Raw genomic sequence first — 19,977 nt, 5'->3', positions numbered from 1 at the left:
AGGGACCAGATAATGATCTTGCAGTACAAATGTATGCATTCATGGCTATTCTAAGACCAAAGGAGATAGACAGGGAGTTTGAAGAGGATGGTATAGGTGAGACTGACTTGGTAATGACAGCTCACTGAGCTTCTATTTGCTTTGCTCAGGTTTCCTTGGAAAAAAAGTGGACGTGTTCAAAATTGAGACATCGGTGCCAATAAGCAATGAGAAAAGGCATGACTTGTTTTTACTTCAGAATAAACACAGTGAACCCTGCACTTTCGCCAGGCAGTTTTTGGCTAACCACGCTGACTCTGCCAGGGTCCTACACTGAGACTGTAAACCTCAGTAGGCTCTTTCAGTAGAAACACACATATTTTACAAGCATTTCTGAAGGACCTGTGATTACAGTAGGTACTCAGATGGACACAGATTCTCTTAGGGAAAGATCAGATTCTCCAATGTAAAATAGTAACAGAATAAAATATAAAACAGAAACAATTATTTAAATTTTTTTTATATACTTTAACATCTATGGACAAAAACACCATGAAAGAACCAGGCAATTCTTTAGTCCCTTGATAAGAACATACGTGTATTATCCACCTAGTCTGGCAACATTTAACATAGAAATTGTAATCCATTAAAAGCATAAATCACTAAAATATTGCAGATGCAGCAAAAAACCACGCCACCCAGCTTCTGGGAGATGCAGTGTAAGTGAACATGAATGCACTGGAGAAGAAAAGACTACAGATTTCTCACAGTCTTTCTGCTCCCAAAGTCAGATGCAGTATACTAATAACAAATCATATTTACACAAGAGGCAAGAGTAGTATCTGAGAACTTTATTACTGCTAGGCAAGAGGTCCCTAGGCAGTGCACAGATAACAAGGGAGAGAGTGCAAGCTCGTTTTATTTCCTTACTCTGGGCAATGTTTGCAGCCTGGACTTTATACACTGTACTTTACAGTTACCTATCCACATTTCCCTTCCCTTTGTTGCGACGGCGCCGCACTACAGGAGAGAGAGTGAACACGGAGTTCTTTGCTTCACACTAAGCTTAGCTAAAGGACAGAAAAATTATTCGTGCGCGTATTCAACCACCACAATTGAATTCTCTTATAAAAACTCCGCGAGGCAGAGTAGAGGAGCAGTTTAGCAGCCCAGCCCCACTGCAGGCCCAGAGTCCCCATCCGTGCCCGGAGGCCCTCCCGCACCCCGGGGGGACGGGGCCGGCCCTGCCCGAACGCCCCCGGCCATTCCCGGCCCCGCGCCGAGCGGGCGGGGCGGTGCCGCCCCCCGCCCCCGGGGGAAGGAGGAGGCGGGGCGGCTTCGCTCGGCGTCCCCGCCATGAAACAGCCGCCTCGGCCCCGCGGCGGCCCTTTAAATAGCGGCCGCTGCTGCCGCCGCTCCCTTCGCAGTGGAGCGTCGAGCTGAGCCCGCCGAGCATCCTCCCCGGGCATCCCCGCCGCATATTCCCGCCGCAGCGCTCCCGCTCGATCCGCAGTAAGTCTGCAGGCTGGGGCTGCGGTGCCGGCCGCGGGTCCCGCCGCTGCCGCCCCGGGGGCCGGGCGCGGCCGGGAAGCCGCTCCCTTCCCGCTGCGCTCCCAGGGATGGAGCCCGCGGGGTCGGCCCGGCCCGGCCCGGGGAGAGCGCGGTCAGCTCGGCCCGCTCCCTTCGCCGGGGAGGAGGCGGGAGCTGCGGCCTCCTTTTCCTGGCCGAGGGGCTCCGGGGACCGGGCGCGGCCCGGGGTCCCGGCCCGGCCGGCTCTGCCCGCGGCCGTGGGGCCGCGCCGGAACGCGCCGTGCGCTGCCCGCGGCGGTGGGCGCTGCTCCTGCCCGGGACTGCCGTGGCATCAGCAATTCCCCGGCCCCAGGATGGTGGTGGCGGCGGCAGGATTCAAAGCGACCACAGAAACGCTTCCTCAGGCGTCTGTGTGTGCTGGCGCTCTGCTGGAGAGGGGCAGACTCCAAAGTCTTCCCGGGTGGGAGACGGGAGTAGCGGTTCGTTTCGAGAGACCAGCTGTAAGAAAATATTTCTGGGGCAGCATAATAAAATCTGAAATCATCAATACTGTGAGTTCCTTGAATTGTTGGCCACTGTTTTAATTTATAGCTCCTGATTTTCCTTTCCCCCCTCCTCTTACCAGAGCAATCATGTTTGAAATTAAGAAGATTTGCTGCATTGGTGCTGGTTATGTCGGTGGGCCAACCTGTAGTGTCATTGCCCAAATGTGTCCCAATATCAAAGTGACTGTCGTGGATGTGAATGAGGCCAGAATCAATGCCTGGAATTCAGATACACTCCCAATCTATGAGGTAAATGTCACTGTTGTCTCTTCTTCCAGCCAGTGTTGCATTTGCTTACTTCCTGCCACATGGCATTTCCCCATAGCCCATTTCTGAAGCTTGTCAAGTTTAGCACAGTAATGCCCTTCAAAAATTGTATTCTGGAACAGCTGCTTGTCACTGCTTCTCATTAAACCAGATTTTTTACATAACTTAATATGGCTGATGCAGACAGGTATTAATGATTATATGAAGGGCTTAGTAAGGAAAATGTAATTCTGTATATAGTGAGTTGTGCTAAATCATGTTGAGTTTCTTTCGGGACCCAATTTAATCATAACATAGTCCTCTTGTTCTGTTATAGATATTATCTGTGGTGTTGTAGCACCAAAAGAATGTGTAATATTGAATTGTAAGCTTTATTCACATTTTGAATACTGACAAAATCCAATCTGTGCTGCTAAACTTTAACTATGTTGAAAGATGGGGACAGTTATGTTCCTGATTCACTTGTACCATAAACCTTCAATGTGACCTGGGAAGGCTAGGCCAAATGGATGTATCACACTGTCACTCCTTCATTACAAAGTGACTTGAATTTCAAAATATGTAGAGCAATTTTCTATTTTGCTTCTCTTAGCATTTTTAATTTTCTACTCTTTTTCACCCTAAAAGAATAGGTCTCTTTATCTCTCCTTTATTCTTTCATGAGATATATATTTTTTTAGTTTTTACAGATTTGAGTTCTTTTCTTTACTAAGAGTGAAAACTTATCTTCATTTGTCTCCCAAAGACAAGGCATATGCCTGGTACTATCAGTTATTCTTTTGCTATGAGAAGTCTGTGCTGTAAAACTAATGCACTTTTTTTCCCTCTGAAAACTGTGACTAAGTGAAGATGAATAGACCTCCTTTGTCATACAAATTCAAAGGAAAATGTGTATAATGTTCAGATTAGCAGGTGAGACATGAATAAAGGTTATGAAAGCAAGTACTTTGTTTTCTGTAAACACTTAGACTAAATGAGCTAAAGTAGACCTAGTCTTGGCAAGCTTTTTTTTTTTTTTTCCTAAACCCAAAGTCACATCTGTTTCCTGGAATGGTGTCATTTGCTTACAACGAATGTACAAAAACTGCCAAGAGTTAGTTCAGACAGTTATAAAATTGAGTCATTGCACAGTGAGGTTTTTGTATCCTTTTTGCTTTGGGTTTTTTCTTTTCGCTGTCAGAAATTGTCTATTGGGCTGCCTTTCTATTTACATCGAAGGAAGACTGTAGTTGGAACACTTGGTGGGTTGTAACGTGTTATTTTGCCTGTTCTGACTTTTGTTTTCCTTTTAAGTAGGTGGCATTTGATATAAAATGAGACAGTAAAAATGTCTTGCATAAGAAAGCTTCTGCTTTTTCTTCTCTCCATCCAGTGAACCTTTGCCTTTCTGGCATTTACTCAAATATCTAACGTCATGATAGGTGTCTCAAGTTGGAGATTTGGTTGCCAGGAGAAATTGTATGACTATTCATACAAAAAGTAAAGGCTTCTTTTATCTATGACAACTATATCTTAGTTAAATTCTTTTTCAGACCATTCTCATACAGAGGATTGCTCACACATGTGTGACCTCCTGCTTCTCTTGCCTGAGTGGAAGTGTTAAGGGAAGGGAAAATGTTATGTGTCTCTGGAAAGAATCTCATCATATTATGGCTGTGATTCTTCCCCCCATACATGTGGTGCCATGACAAGCTTAATCTGGCCCAAAGATGGGTGGTTCCTAAAAGAAGTGGTTTTGATCACCCATGTGTCTCTGCTGCCTATCTTTCACTGGGTCTGGGCTTGCTGACTGGGTGGGAGACTTCTTTGTGGGCTGGGGTTTTTTTTGTGCTGATCAGTTTTTGAATCTACTTAAAATCCCTCTACAGGTATTTCTTTAATTGTTGCTCATGGTAATAGAATAAAGCGTGGGAATAACTAGAGGCTAAAATCTGGCTGTACAGGTAACAGTTCAGTGTGGTGAAAGTTTCAAGACAGCATTCTGAGCCTTTCGAATAAGAAAGGGCTTTACTTTTTTCACAGTGTAAATCTATAGAACCTTGACTCATGGCAGACTGAAAACATGCTGCGCTGAGGGGGGGGAAGTCTCTCTGTATCTGATTTGGTTTGATCATACAGTTTGTTGTTCTTCTAATTGCATTAACCTTAACTGTTTGTTTTTTTTTTTCCAGCCAGGGTTAAAAGAAGTAGTAGAATCATGTCGAGGAAGAAACCTCTTCTTTTCCACCAGTATTGATGATGCCATTAGAGAAGCTGATCTTGTATTTATATCTGTAAGTTTAGTGGGAGAAGGTGGTTGTGTTTGTCTTTTTTTTTTTTTTTCTTATCAAATCATTATGTTGGTCTTCTTTCTGCCTTTGTTTTGTCATGTAGATTCAGTTCACAATGTCATGTCACTGTGTCACAGATTCTTGTCTTTCTGCGTACTGTAGGAAGAGTGTTGAGATTTTTTTTTTATTTTAATAGCCAGCAACACCTTTGACAAATGAACAGGTTCTAAGTCAAAATGGTAATGATGTTTAGTTTGGTTATGTGTATGGAATCTTAGAGCCAAATGTAGTGCAGCTCTGCCATGCAGTGTACTACTGAAATCTATGAGATCGTAATAATACTGATAAAGTTCCTAGAGAGGGATGCAAAATCATATGCTGGTTATTGGATTACAAAGATGACTTATTTCTAGAAACTTTTAAAAATAGTGTATTAATGGAAGAGGGGATGGCTTTAATACTCTAGCTTTAATATTTTGAAGCTGTTGACACCACTGGAAAGAGGATCCAGTCAAATATGAACAGTGTGACCTTGCGTAATTTAGAATGTTGTTACTAATGCAGAATCCAAAAGAACTGTTTGCTGTTTGTCTTGATAGGCCACAGTCGAGGGCTTTTCTATTACTGAAGTTCTTTTTTCTTGAGAGCTCCTCTTTGTTAGGGCACTGTAGTATGGAGCTCTCTTTCTGATAGTATTTTTCTCCATTCATTAAATCTAAAATGAATGCTGTGTGGCTGGATGACTGCCACTATTACTGCCCATATATTGCCACCTGTTCTTGGTTCAAAACATGCTGTTGCGTTATGCATGTTGTTGCCATTTCTTCTTTCAGTTTGTAATGAAAAGGACCCTCTGTCTTAACCTGAAGGACGTGTTTTCCCTCATGTTGCCTTTTCTTTGTACTTCAGTGTAGTGATTTTCATCAGCTCTACACTTGGATTTCACTGCAAAGTGAGTTTAAACTATAGCTAGCTGCGAGGTTCTTTTGTGAACCTTTGCATTCTTAGTGTGGGACAGGTAACAGAAGGTGGCTGGCCACAATCATGAAGAAATCACTGGTGTTTCCAGAATAAGGACTATGTTTCACCAAAACCTGTAGAGCTGCTATGAATTGCGCTTGTTTAAATCCTGTTTGAATAGAGGCCAGCGAGCTTTCTGTAGAAAACAAAATGGGTAATTGAGACAGCTAATAGCTGTTCATCTGATATGGTAACCAGAATAATTTTGGGGTAGAAGAATTTTCCTTCCTCTGGGAAGGAAAAGTCTGTCAGTCTTGGCAATTTCACCTTGCCCTTAACACAGGAGTTACTGACCTGCAACATTTCTACACCTTTCATGTATCTGTAATTAGGTTAATACTCCAACAAAGACCTATGGAATGGGAAAAGGCCGAGCAGCTGATCTGAAATACATTGAAGCTTGCGCTAGAAGAATTGTACAGAATTCAAATGGCTATAAAATTGTCACTGAGAAAAGCACAGTTCCAGTACGTGCTGCAGAGAGCATTCGTCGAATATTTGATGCTAATACAAAGCCTAACTTGGATTTGCAGGTAAACATAAACTTTGAGTTGTGTATTTAAAGGCTGGTTGTTGCTTTTGTCTTTTATTTTGATTTTTTTTTTTCTGTGCCTGTAGGTGCTGTCCAACCCAGAGTTCCTTGCAGAAGGAACAGCCATCAAGGACCTGAAGAACCCAGACAGAGTGCTTATCGGTGGAGATGACTCTCCAGAGGGACAGAAAGCTGTCCGTGCTCTTTGTGCTGTTTATGAGCACTGGGTGCCCAAGGAAAAAATCCTCACAACCAATACGTGGTCATCAGAACTTTCTAAACTGGTTGGTGTTACTCACTGCTGTTTTCTGCAAAGAGCAAGGGGTAGAAGTGAGACAAAGCTCAGAAGCAGAATTTCAATGATACTGAGTGATGCAGCTAGGAAATACAGATGAGGCTGGGAGGGCCCAATATGCATGTCAAAGGATATTAATCTCTTCCAGTTATCTCAGCTGAGCTAATAGATGATAACAACTTTCCATGAAGTCATTTTCTCACTCTTACTGCTGTGTTATTTATTACTAAGAATAAACCTCCAGTGCTGCAGAAACTGATTGCCTCATAAAATGCTTCAAACTCTGCAAATTAAGCATTACAATGTTTCGCTTAGATCCATTAACTGGCATCTATGTATTAAACTAGTTATGTTACCATTTTGTATGTCAACAGAGTTACATAGATACTGAAGTAATCCTTTCAGTAGCAACTCCCTTTGGTCTGTGAACATCTTCATTTCTGGAAAAATAAAGTTCTTTACTATGCTTTTTGTTTACAGGCAGCTAATGCTTTCCTTGCCCAAAGAATCAGCAGCATTAACTCAATCAGTGCTCTGTGTGAAGCTACAGGAGCAGATGTTGAAGAAGTAGCAAGAGCTATTGGAACAGACCAAAGAATTGGAAATAAGTTTCTCAAAGCCAGTGTTGGTAAATGAAAAATTCCTACTTTTTTCTTTTTTTTTTTTTTTTTTTCCCCCTTGGGCTTCTGTTTAACAGTGCAATAGGCTTACTAGTAGTGTTTTGAAGTAAGTAATCTAAAACTCTAAAATCTTCTACAGCATTAGAAATGCTTAATTCATGAAAATATTGCTGTAGATTACTAGTATAAATCTCTTTTTCCGGTTAAATGTCTAGGACTGAGGTTGCTCTAGACCCTGGCAATCTGAAATGGGAGGGTGCCTGGTTTATCCTGCCTGTGACACTAGAAAGAAAAGCTGCAACTTTATTTTTCTAAAGCATCGTGGGTGATAGAGCTCTCCAAGATGTCTTCCCAATTTTAACTGCTGCAATTTTGTTTGGCAGTTGCTGCCAGTGGCCTGAGAGAGGATGATACCTCTAGATTGGAATGTGTGATGGCAGCTTCTAATTTGTAGGATGAATTCATAGAATCGTTAAGGTTGGAAAAGACCTCCAAGATAGAGTCCAACCTTTGACTGTTCACCACCTTGTCAACTAGACCATGGCATTAAGTGCCACATCCAGTCATTTCTTGATTAGATTTACTAGAGAGTAAAACATCATAAAGTGGTGACATCAAACTTTGAAACTTCAGAACAAGACTAAGGCCTTATCTGTATGACTTCAAGCTAGAAAGTGTGACTTTAAAATAACCTTATTAATTATAACCTTTGCTAGAGCCTATGTAAGAGTGAAAATTAGAGAGCAAATACATTACCAAAATTATTCTTAGATCACTATAATTCCTTCCTGCAACTGGACATGCCTGTCTCGTATTGGCCTTTTCAGCCACCAATGCACTTGCAACAAACGTGGGTAGAGCCCTTCCCAAATCTTTGTTCACAAAGCCCAGCCATGATGATAATTCCTTCCATAATGTGTTGTTTCTGGGATTCTGCTTGCTGAGCAAAGTTCTAGGTTCAAGGATCCCTCTAATTGTCTCAGTTGCCCCTTGGTCAGCTGTGGTGATCTTTGGTTCTTGGCAGTGATTAGATATCCATTTGGGGATGTGGGAGGAAAGACCTTAATGTTAACACACTTGTTCTGAGAAATATTAATCTAAATCTTGAGGTGGGGGGAGAGCAAGCCCAGGAGCTTGTCCACCCACTTATAATAAGATAGCCTATAGCTGCTTTTTTTCATACCAATCCCCAAGTCTAGGTTAAAACTTTCATCAACTTCACTGGAACCTGAAGCAGATTTTAAGGCTTCTGTAACTGACAAAATAAGTAGGTCCAAGAGTTAGATTTTGAGAGATTATTAAGGTTTTTCATTTACTAGCAGTGAAATACTAGTAAAAATTATAATGTTAACTGTGCCAATGATTACCAAAAACTACTTGATTCCAAAAATTGGCTTAGATCAGTACCATAGTCACCTGTAAAATAACCATTTGCTTTTTCAGGGTTTGGAGGTAGCTGTTTTCAGAAGGATGTCTTGAATTTAGTGTACCTCTGTGAGGCACTGAACTTACCTGAGGTAGCTCGCTACTGGCAACAGGTACAAATTCTTCACCATTTTTTATTTTTTTGAGAGGGTGATGTTTCTTCAGCACTCAGCTTATAAGCATTGTCCACATATATATAATCTGTGTTTCAGCTCTAAGGAGCACATACCTTAATGCTGATCACCTTAATATTTTAGTGGCATTTGATACTTGTGGGTTCTTAGGCTTTCTGGGGGTGAATTAAGTTGTCTGGATCAAATGATTTGGGAAGTTGTCTAAAAGCAGCAATAGAAAATGTGAAGTACAAGCATATGGTTCCTGTCCTCCTCTTGCAGTTGGTGGGTTTCTCTGTCCACTTTGAATTCAGAACTTGTGATCTTTTCCTCAGGGTCTACTTTTATGGTTCTGAAAGAACTGAGTAGAACTTACTAATTTTTTTTTTTAATAAACACGGTTGCTGTTGTTCCCCAGTATAATGTTAGGAATGGTTGGGAAGATGTAGATGCTCTCAGGCCTAGCTCCAATGCAACAATACTGTGATACTCAGTCTGTACTAGCAAGTGTTTCCCTATTAACACTTCACCTTTCTTCCCAGTCCTGAATGAAAAGCAGCTCTGAGATGTGTGGTATGGTCAAAAAACCACCTATGTTTTTCTTGTCCGGATTTATCTGTGGTGGTCAAGTATAAGGCTCCCTAGCAGATGCCCCCAGAACACTAAGCACATGATTTGCCTACTTATTAGCAACTTTACTTTCTTTAATCTTCATTCTAGGTAGCCTTTTTTCCCCTCACTCTTCTCCATCCCAGTCTGCTACCAAATAAACAACCTGCCCATAATCATGACTTCATCACTGATCAGTTGTGCTCCATCTGTACTGAAGTACAGTATTTCTTCTATCATTATCTAGGTCATCGTGGCCACATGGTACTGTTCATGGGATTACTTAGGCTTTTTTGCCTTGGCAAGATTCTATTCCCCCAAAGATCCCTAATAATCCCTTCAAATGTCTGAAGCTTGGCTGGATCTCCCTCGTAATTCCCTCATAACTACCTGTAAAACACAACCATGTCTGAGTGCTCTTTGTGACTTCTGTCAGCTTCTTCCATTACCTGTGGTGTCCAGTGGCTCTCTATGTTCTGTTCAGGTAGTTTAACTTCCAGCCAGGGGCTAGTCAGCAATAACTTACATTAATTGCTTGGGACAAGGAAGACATGGGTTTTATGCCATCTGCCTTCAAAGGTTTGGATTGACATCTTCCTTAAAAACATCCTTCATTACAATAGCCTAGTCCATGGTGGAGAGGCTTGTGATTCCATCAGTACAGAGACCTTGTGCAAGCATCCAGGAGGGGCTTGGTTCAGTATAGGACTTGGATGCATTGCCACAGTAGGAAAGAAGACAAGCCATAGGTTCTCATGTTTGCTTCAAAACTACTGCTTTTACTAAGTGTAAGATGTAAGCAGACAATAGACAATCCCTGGAACGGTGGGAGCTGCAGGAACCAGCATGTTACCTCACTGATAATCTGATGTATAGGGGAAAATTAATACTGTCTTGAAAGAAAAACAAAATTAGTTTGGCTCTGTCCTCTGAGATCACAAGGGTCCTTCTCAAAATGCAGCCTACTTGGTATCTTGGCAACGCAAACGCATAGAAACACTTAGAGTTTGCTCTGTCTGGAGGGTTTTTTTTATTTAACAAAAGCCTAAAAGGTTGCATTGTTACTGTAAAAAAAACTAGTTAAAGTACTTTTAGTGCTTTTATGCTCTCTTACTCTCTTCTAAGAGCAGTGTTTCTCTATGGCTTACTCAGCTGTGGATAAATCAGAGCGTAAGAACAGGTGCTGCAGAGTTAGGGTAAGGTAAAATGCTATGCTCGTGTAGTGCAACTCCCTGCCTGCAACTCTGCTTCCCCAGAGCACTGTCATCTCACAGAGGTCTGTGTGCCCCAGCCCACACTGGGGGCTCAAGGCATGTAATGCACACATGTGCACCCATATAAGCAACTGTGTGAGCCCCTTCTTTGTGGCCTGAGTGCTGCACTCTCAGCAGCCCATGCACATAGGACAGCTCAGACCAGATGCAAATTCTGCAGGATATGCTGATCAGATCAGTTTTATTCTCTCTTGACTTTAGACAGGGCAGGAGTCTCTAATACCAGAATCTTCATTCCTTGAAAACTTAACCTACAGAAAGAAATGTATTCCTCTTGCCCTATCAGCTGTACCTTCATTGCCTGACACTGCCCTGTTGAATTGCAAAAATCTCACTGCTTTTATTTCTTTTCCTCAAATGAATCTAGTTCACTAATATCCTTCTACTGTATAGTTTGTTATGTATTTGTTTTGTAGGCTGCTGCTGTTAATTCTTGATTTGGGTTAATTTCAAAAACCCAGAGGGATGTGTGGAGGTCCTTGCAGTCCACTTTGAATACTGACTAGGTGGGGGAACCTACCTTTCCTATTCGAACAGTGACCCCAGTGCCTTCTGTGTGTAAGGGCTGGAGATCAGTGTTGAAGCAGGCTGGAGGAAAGCACAGGAACAGCTGGTGATTGAACCCACTTTTATTTAATAACAAAATAACAAAAGTGAGGCATTTAAAACTGTGGTTGAATTACACTAGTTTTGTGTATTGTTATCTGTTAGTGTGCATTAAAAAGGCTAAAAATGTTCTCACTGTTGTTACACGTGGCGTGTAAAGAAGTGTGGGTCTGGCAATGGGATGTCCATGTGACATCAGATATTCTAACAATGAAATTGTATTCTAGGCAGAAACATGGAAAGCAATAAGTTATAGTTTCCTTAAAAACAATCTGAAAAAAAACTAGCCTTTAAACTAGATAATGAATGATAGGATGTGTGTATGTGTATCTGTAGTCACTGATTAAAATAGGATTTATCTCATAATTTGATAAATTAATTAAATTTATCTTTGGATTACTTATGATACTGAGTAAAAATATGTAGCTTTCTCTTTTAAGCCTCTGTTAAAGTTGTGTGGGTAGCTTGGCTTGATTGTTAATAAATCTGTTTATAGTTAAAATATCTCCCTTCTGTACCATCATGCCTTATATCATTTCAGGTCATAGACATGAATGATTATCAGAGGAGAAGATTTGCTTCCCGCATTATTGACAGCTTGTTCAATACTGTCACTGACAAGAAGATTGCTATTTTAGGGTTTGCATTCAAAAAGGATACTGGGGACACAAGGTAAGAAAGCGAGCACAGTTCACTGACATGGATTCCTTACAGTTGTCACCAGCCATGCAGCTAAACCCCCCAATTGAATTGCATTAATAAAAATAGATCAGATACGGGACCCTTCATTGCTTGTGACTGAATTGGTTTGTAAAAAGGGTTGGTCTTTCTTATGTGGGTGAGACAATTGATTCTTGACCTCTACAACATACTTGACTCATTCAGAAGATCAAGCAGATAAGTCTATTTCTTGCTAACTTGCATACACAAAGATAAATTTTGAGAGTCCTTTCATTCTCCACAGAAATGAATGCAAACATTTTTGCAGCTGGTTCTAAATTGCTGTGTAAAGCCAAAGTTTTGGCTTTGTTTCCTGAGGGTGTTTATTTCTGTTTTCTTGTGAAGCTCAAACTTGATACAACTCTTCAACTGCAGTTTGTGGGGGATGCTTATAAGCTCTGTGCCTTCTTAATTATGGTCATTAGGAGTCCTGGGACTTACTATCTCTCTTGCATGACTCAGCAAGAGAGATACAGACTTGGTTTTCATATTACTCTCCTTGGTGTCCCTCAAGATTTCAGGTTTGTTGCTGGCGTGGTTGCCACTAAGATATTGAATGTAAAACTGTTATAAAAGCTTTGTCATTGCATATAATGATAGCTGAAGACTTTCATTACTTAGAACATGCCACTTGGTTCTTTAATTGATTCTCTTCCCTAGGGAGTCATCCAGTATCTACATTAGCAAGTATTTAATGGATGAAGGAGCAAAGCTCCATATATATGACCCTAAAGTACCTAAAGAACAAATCATTTTGGATCTCTCGCATCCCGGTGTCTCAGAAGATAACCAAGGTAAAAATGCTCATGTGAAGCTTACTCCCCACTTCCAACCCTATTCTCAGTATACACGGGGTCTGTTTAAATATTACACATTCATTTTCAGCATGACACTTGTGCTGTCGGTTACACTTATTAGAAGGTTGTCATAGCTCAGAGGATTACTCTAACTCTTCTCCCTTTCCCCGTAGCTTTTATAGATAAATGTTAATTCTGGACTATTGTATATTTTTCTTTAGATAATATTCATTTGAATAGATGCCATGAGTTTTCCCTCTGCATAATTAAAAGAAGGAGGGACTAGTGCCATTCTGACAGCTCCATTTTGTCTTGAGTTCTATCTTGCATTAGTTCCTTCTTGCGTATCTAAAATGGAAATAAAGAAGTAGTTCCGGAATTCATGGTTGAGCATTCTCTTTTCCTTCATATCACTTCCAAATTCATTCCAACTTCCAAATTCCTTAAATTCAACAAAATGTTAAAGTAATCATCTGTGATTAAAAATTTCTTAGGGAGAAGCAGGGAGTATTTGGGACCTCTGTTTGTTTATTAGGAAGGGGGGAAAATGGAGTTGATGGAGGGGGAGAATAGATCAGCCTTGTAAATGTGAAGAGAATGGAGGAAAATGAGCTGTGATGAAGAAGAGTGAAGGGTGGACATTGTTTGTAATGCCCTTGAATTTAGAGGGAAAGGGCAGGCTGGCCTCTAGGCATCTACTCAGGCAGTCAGAGAATGAAGGCAGCCTCCGGGAGCCATGTGTATCTTCTCTAGTGTGAACTGAGTGTTAAATAGAAACTGTGATGTGCTGCTATTGTACAGACAGTGACCTTTGTGAGAGCTGGCATTTGAACATGCCATAGTACCTTCTAATTCTAGAGATGTGCTTGACTGTTTACATCGAATTTGAATGCTGGACTTGAAACATTTAAGTGCTCTGACACTATTCTGTTGCCAGATACAAGCTGCTTTCCTTTAAATAAGTAAAATCAAAGTGACAAATGTCTTGATAGAAAATGTCTCTGAGTGACTGCTTGTTTGTGCAGGGCAAGGAAGGAGACTCCTTTGCCAGGAGTATGCCAGATTGATGCTAAAGGTGTGTGCAGAATAAGACTTTATTTTCCTTCTGTTACAGTGTCTCGGTTGGTCACTATCAGTCAGGATCCCTACGAAGCCTGTGATGGAGCTCATGCCCTTGTAATTTGCACTGAATGGGACATGTTTAAGGTGAATGTTATCTTTATTTTAAACTAAAGGAAAAGAGAGGAAGTGTACTGTTATTTATTTTATTTGCTTTAATTACCATTTACAGGAGTTGGATTATGAACGTATTCATAAGAAAATGCTGAAGCCTGCATTTATCTTTGATGGTAGGAGAGTTCTAGATGATCTGCACAATGAGCTACAAGTCATTGGCTTCCAGGTAATCAGCTGGCTGATGCTGCTTATGTTTCTTTCCTTTTGTTCTCTTCCCTCTTCAATGACTGAGTAGCAAGGGAAAAAAAAACCTTTTCAGGTAAGGATTTAGATGTAAACCTGTCTATTCCTAAGTCTCTTCACTACTGCTCTCTTCCTCCATTATCTTAATAGAGCATCAGTCAATGAAATTATTAAAATTCAAGCTACTTCAGAGTATGCCATCAACATTTAGCAGTATAAGCCTTAGAATCATTGAATCATTTTCCCCTACCTAGAAACTTATTTTAATACCACTACCATCAAAAAAAAAAAAAAAAGACAGGGTATACAAAGATGTATCTGAAGATAAGTCAGTGCTTGAGTGTTACACTGGAGGTTAGAAAAGTTGACTGATTAGTCCTTTGTGATCGATTAAGATCAACCAGAAGATCAGAACAGTGGTGTTTGTTTACACCAAAGAGAGAACCCAGAAGCAAATGCTTAACTTTTTATCTGAGCATTTTGCTAAGATAATAGCAAATTCTACATCAAATTATAACCCATGTCATATTTCTCCTAGGAACTTCTCTTCTGAAGTCTTTCATGGCTTAAAGGCTTTCCAGATCACAGGCTGTACCTTTGCATTTCTTTTATGAAATTCTAGTTGAATTTTTAACCAATTTGTGAGTTTGCCATCCAGAATCCTGTTGGTCACCCAGGTTTATTATCCAGATTTTTCATTCAGAATATCATTACAAAGACATTTAACAATTGACCTATATTCTCTACATAAACTAGTAAAATGGATTTTGTCTATAATGGACAATATTTAAGTTTTTAGGGCCCTAGTCTTTAAATTCCCTTGTTAAAAGTTGTTGGATTAGACAGCCTGATGCTAATAGTAATTCCATTGTATACTATCCAAACTGATGAATTTGAGTTGCTTTAAACTTTTTCTTAAACTGGCATTTAAATAACTTATAGCACACCTACCACTTCAATTATAACCCGTTTCCACAGTGGAAGCTTAATTCAGGATATATGAATGTGAAGCTCTGTGATTCTAGGCAAAGTAATTTCTCCTCAGGTCTCAAGCAGGGAAAGCCGTGACTGAAGGGCTTGAAGCACTTTTGGCATAGACATAGACTTTTGGCATTTGACCAATAGTAAAATTACCAAATCCCTGAATAATCTGATAGAAGCATCTCAGCCAGACCCAATAAGAATAAAATCTACAAGCCAGATGCATGTTTCAGGTGTTTCATTCCCTGTACTCCTGAATACTGTGATTATTCATATAATGGCTACAGGATTTCTCTCTTGATATTTTTTCCCTGTTTAAGCTACAGTTATTGACACTGTTTGTGAACCAGCTTGTATAAATTGATCTAACTAGGCAGTTGAAGCTGTTAATGGACAGTTATAGTTCATACAGCTCACTTGACTCTTTAAACAACTCTCTTCAGAGTTAACTCAGCTATCTGTCTAGAATATACTAATCAAAATTTTGTTAAAATAGTTTAGATATTTTGTCTTTTGGTGCTTTGCATCTGACCTGCATTATTTAAGAGGAAAACTACAGCTCTGCTTCTTTACTGAGTGTCTGAGCTGTCTTACTGGTTGGTGTTTTGTTTTCTACAAGCTCTGTCCTTAGTGATTTACATTAGTGTGACCTAGAAATTAGAGGAACTTGCCTTGCTTTTTGAATTTTGCAGTACCTGGTTTGTGTGTGTGTTGGCTTTGTTACATGCTTTCTCTTGGATAGTGTTGGCTGCCTTTAGCCTTTCAGAGTTGCGTTGCTTCAAAAAAGCAACCTGCAATAAGGAGGGAAAAAGACTTTTCAATGCTAATGTAGTATAAATTTTTAGGAAAAGGAGTCCAAACCTACATTTTATGAATACCAAAAATATTTTATGGCATTTGGTAGTCCTATGGAAGCTGAGGCAGGTGAATATTCAAATTAGCAAGATGTGGCTTTAAGTAGGTAAAGCAGGCACCTGCGAAAGGCTGGTTGTTTGCTGTTTTTTTTTAAACATACTCTTTGCAACTCCAATGACAGAAACTGTCCCTGGGCACACCGTGCTTTGTGGCTTGTGTTATTCTAGTGTTCATGAAATGCAGTCATGATCCTGAATTTAACTTGTAGGTTCCTCATAGGCTGGCGTGATTATGTTAGCTTGCCACACTCACTTGTTATATGTGTTTTCTGTTTCAGATTGAAACAATTGGGAAGAAGGTGTCAGCCAAAAGAATTCCTTTTGCTTCTTCGTGTGAAATTCCTAAGTTCAGCCTGCAGGACCCACCTGTCAAAAAGCCTAGAGTATAATGTTTAATAGGTACTGAAGGAATTCTGTGGATTTTCTTAGTGAAAATAACTGTAAGCCTATGCTTTTTTGTAAGGAATTATATTTTTCATAAACTAAACCAGTTTTAGAAATGGTACCTGATACATGTGAAATCAGTCTCTTTTCAAATCTATTTTTATAGAAATTTTTTTTTGTTACTGAAGATGGTACAGACCTGTTTTTAATAATGAATCATCTTTTAAGTGGAAAAGTTACTTTCAAACTGCAGATTTCTGCTTCCAGAAATGTTCCTAAACAGCACTTTAAATGTTTCAAGTGATATGAAAGGAAAAGAAATAGTATATCCTTTTACCTTAGTCCAGTTATGGACGATGATCAGGAACTCTGGTCTTACCAATTTTTCGTTTTCTTGTGGGGTGACTCTTTACCCAGTTAAACGCTTGCTCTAACTGGCATTGAAATCAAAAGATCAGTTCTTAGTAAACTGGTAGGCTTTAGGTCCAGCCCTAAAATAGAACTGACTGCAACAATAACACCCCATTCCTGGCTGGGATCAGTTGACAGTGATACAGTCTGAACTGCATCTGTTGGAAGCTGGATAGTTCTGCATGCATCAGTCATGTCATTAATGCAGGTGTGGACCAGCAGCTATGAACTGATCCACTGGTAGATCTTCAGTTTTGATTCTTTGGTTGTCTTGCCTACATTCCATGTGCAGCCACACAAATTATTGATTTAATCAGATTCCTGGGGCAGGTATTTCCTAAGTTACAGCAATGCAACATATCTTCAGCAGAGGAGCATTCTGCTTGTTTGAACATTGAACTTAAGCAGAATTACCTTAATTTGGTGTCAGCCCAAGTAGAAAGCAAATACTGGCTTTGATTGTTACCTGATGGTTATTTTTTTCCCTCATTCTGCTTACATACTTCATCTGAAAGCAGCTTTTTTAATGAGTCTGCACAAAATTAATCTCTGCTGTGAAGAAATTATTAAAAATAAATTCAGCCCCAAAAGTTAGTCAGCTTGCTACCTCATTTAATTAGCAGGAATAAATAATTCCTATGTTATCTTGATATTTTTGCCTTTACTGTTACTTTATTTCTACCTGTTTTTATTATTCTCAATTGGCCAGTGCTATTAAAATCCTTGAGATGACAGTGTTTGTGTTTTGGCTTATTGCATGGGGTTGTGAAACGGAGGGGAGGATAGAGAAGGATGACTATGAACAGCTTTCAGTCTAGAAATGTCTTAGTTGAATAATATAGTGTTGGGATACTAGAGAATTATCCTGCAACTAGTCACATAATACCTTCTGAATTTATGCAACTGGTGTGCCTTCAAGAATGCTGTGTTAATAAACAGAGGGTAAGATCAGGGTCTTGATAATGAGGGCTGTCACCATAACTTTACCCACAGTAATGTAGGTACGGTCAAAGCTTTTGAACAGATACTTGAAGATTTAAGGAACTTGTATAACAATACAAGACACTGGTACCTGACTGAAATAGCTGTATCCTTGAACCAGATGCTTTCAGATTCTGCACATTGGTGGCTTTCACATAGGGGCTGACTCTGCAGCAGTCACCTGGCACTTAGGACAAATATGCCTCAGGCTTTTTGTCCTGCTGTAAAATTCTTCTCAGAGGAGCACATCAGAAGCCACTCAAGGGGAATGGGATTTATGGGGGCTCAAAACCAAACTGTCATCTTTCATCATGCTATCTCCCTCATTGATTAGTGCTGCTTTCATGCCACACCCACAGAGCAGGGACAACCCTGGGATGATAGAGCTGTGGTACTTCCAACTGGTAGATCATCCCGTGAGTGCAGATGAGCATCCTCTTGGCTACCTCTGCCCCCATGGCACCTGGAGGGGCAGGCTGGTCACCTCTCCTTGGGGATTACAAAGAGGGTACTGACAAACTGTGCTCAAAGGATTTCTTGTCCTTCACTAAGTTCAGGTTAGCACAGCAGTACTGCAGGGATTATCTTAACTAGGAGGGTGAATAGAGGCATCAGAAAATCAGGATGTTTTTCAGAAATTTGCACGCAGCTGTAGTAGTAGTGCCTCTGTATGTCCTCATCAGTTTGTTAGTCTTGTGTGAAGTGTTGCTCCTGTTAGGAATGTGCAAGTATTCATAAGCTTCCAGTGGTTTTTCACATGCCCTCCCAAGGAGACAGAGGAACTAGGTGCTATACCCCTATTCCTACCCTGTAGGACTTGCTTTTGCTGTATCGAGCTTAACATTTCTACTGTAAGTTCAACATCTACAGTAAGTTGCCTCCTGCAGACTTAATCAAAGCCTGAATAGTGACTTTTGGCTTAGTCATAAAGATGTTAGAAAACAGTCAAGTTCATTACAGTCGGATGGATCACTCTAACTCCCCTCTCTTGGGAAAGTGAGGAGGAGCAGATCCTTTCTGAAGAGCAACAAGGGGTAAAACTGGTACTGGCATTTCCCTTGCTTTCTTAGAGTCAACTTAGTTTCTTGGTGGCTGCATGCTTTTAGCAGGACACTGGGATTGTGGGAACATTCCTTCAGGATACAGCAAAACTTACTTTGCATATATGCAAATGAACCTTACCACAGGCCAAAAGGAAGAGCTCCAGAAGCTTGTGCAGCACTGTGAATCATAAGCCATTGTCTTCAGAGTACAGTTGCCAGGGAAATAAGAACTGTATTCCTACTTTGAAGGCTTGAGTACTGCATGTAAGAGATGGGGTTTACTGCTGTTGAGTCTTTGTGTATGGGATTTTATAGCACGTAATTCTGGATAAGACTTGTGTAATGTGAGCAATGGACTCCTGTGCTCTGAATTCTTTTTATGAGGTTCTTAATAAAAATAACACTGTTTTTCACTGCAAAAAATGTGAATACAACAGCTGAAGCAAATCCAGATTTAATACAAGTCTAGGAATAGCATGATACAGACTGCATAAATTAGGTCTTACTCAAGATGTACATAGACAAATTGTAAATGACAGGCAAGATGTACCATTTTCTTCCATGTATCTTTGTTCAAGTCTTTATGCAGGTAAAACTAGTCTGGTGCCAGGAATACAAGAGCCAAGATTACTGTGAGTGAATTAGAACACACATTCTTAACCAAGACTCGTTACTACAGAAGCAGTTAGGGTGAGGTTTTTGTACTGGCCAGCAAGTTTACGCTTCTCTCACTTGAGGTTCTTGCAGTGCTGTAATCTTGCTCAACAGCTAAAGTTGGAATTTAGTTTTAAAACAATGCAGGAAAGAATAATAGTTATCTGATTTAGGAATGCTGTAGTCAGTTTTCATGACTTGCTTTTGCTGTATTGAGCTTAACATTTCTCCTGTACGTTGAACATCTGCAGTAAGTTGCCTCATGCCATAGTATGGAAGCATAAATATGTGACAGCTTCTTTTTAAATGAAGGGAACACCAATATTAGTTATTCATCAAGTAGAAAAGAATTTAAAATTGCTCTTAAATCAACAAAGCTGGAGTATTTGTTTCATCTGAAGACTTGAAGTCACTGGAAGATGCAACAATTCTCTACACATAACAGTTATGCTTCACACAGTGTAGTAGATGGACGTAATGATGCTAAAAAAGGCTATTCCTTCTTTTAAAGTGTCTGTGTTAACTTGGCATCTTATTCCCCAAGCTCATTTTGATGTTTTCCTGATTGCAAGGATGAACAATGTTTTT

The 19,977-nt window shown here is 40.3% G+C and overlaps 1 protein-coding gene across 1 annotated transcript; it reads left to right on the top strand.

The window, feature by feature from the left end:
* Positions 1–1,311: 1,311 nt before the first annotated feature.
* Positions 1,312–17,445, top strand: UGDH (UDP-glucose 6-dehydrogenase). Its single transcript, XM_051790034.1, has 12 exons — positions 1,312–1,491; positions 2,135–2,303; positions 4,493–4,594; positions 5,944–6,144; positions 6,230–6,427; positions 6,919–7,066; positions 8,502–8,596; positions 11,627–11,757; positions 12,466–12,599; positions 13,717–13,808; positions 13,894–14,004; positions 16,195–17,445. Exons 2-12 carry the CDS (start codon positions 2,142–2,144, stop codon positions 16,303–16,305), a joined length of 1,485 nt encoding a protein of 494 aa, XP_051645994.1. The 5' UTR covers positions 1,312–1,491; positions 2,135–2,141; the 3' UTR covers positions 16,306–17,445.
* The last annotated feature ends 2,532 nt before the right edge of the window (positions 17,446–19,977 follow it).

The sequence above is a fragment of the Manacus candei genome, unplaced genomic scaffold (assembly GCF_025592945.1).
Source record: "Manacus candei isolate 608988 ecotype Guabito, Panama unplaced genomic scaffold, ASM2559294v1 h1tg000028l, whole genome shotgun sequence".
Classification (NCBI taxonomy): domain Eukaryota; kingdom Metazoa; phylum Chordata; class Aves; order Passeriformes; family Pipridae; genus Manacus; species Manacus candei.
The sequence above is the reverse complement of the archived record's forward strand: the minus strand, read 5'-3'. Positions and strand labels throughout refer to the sequence as shown.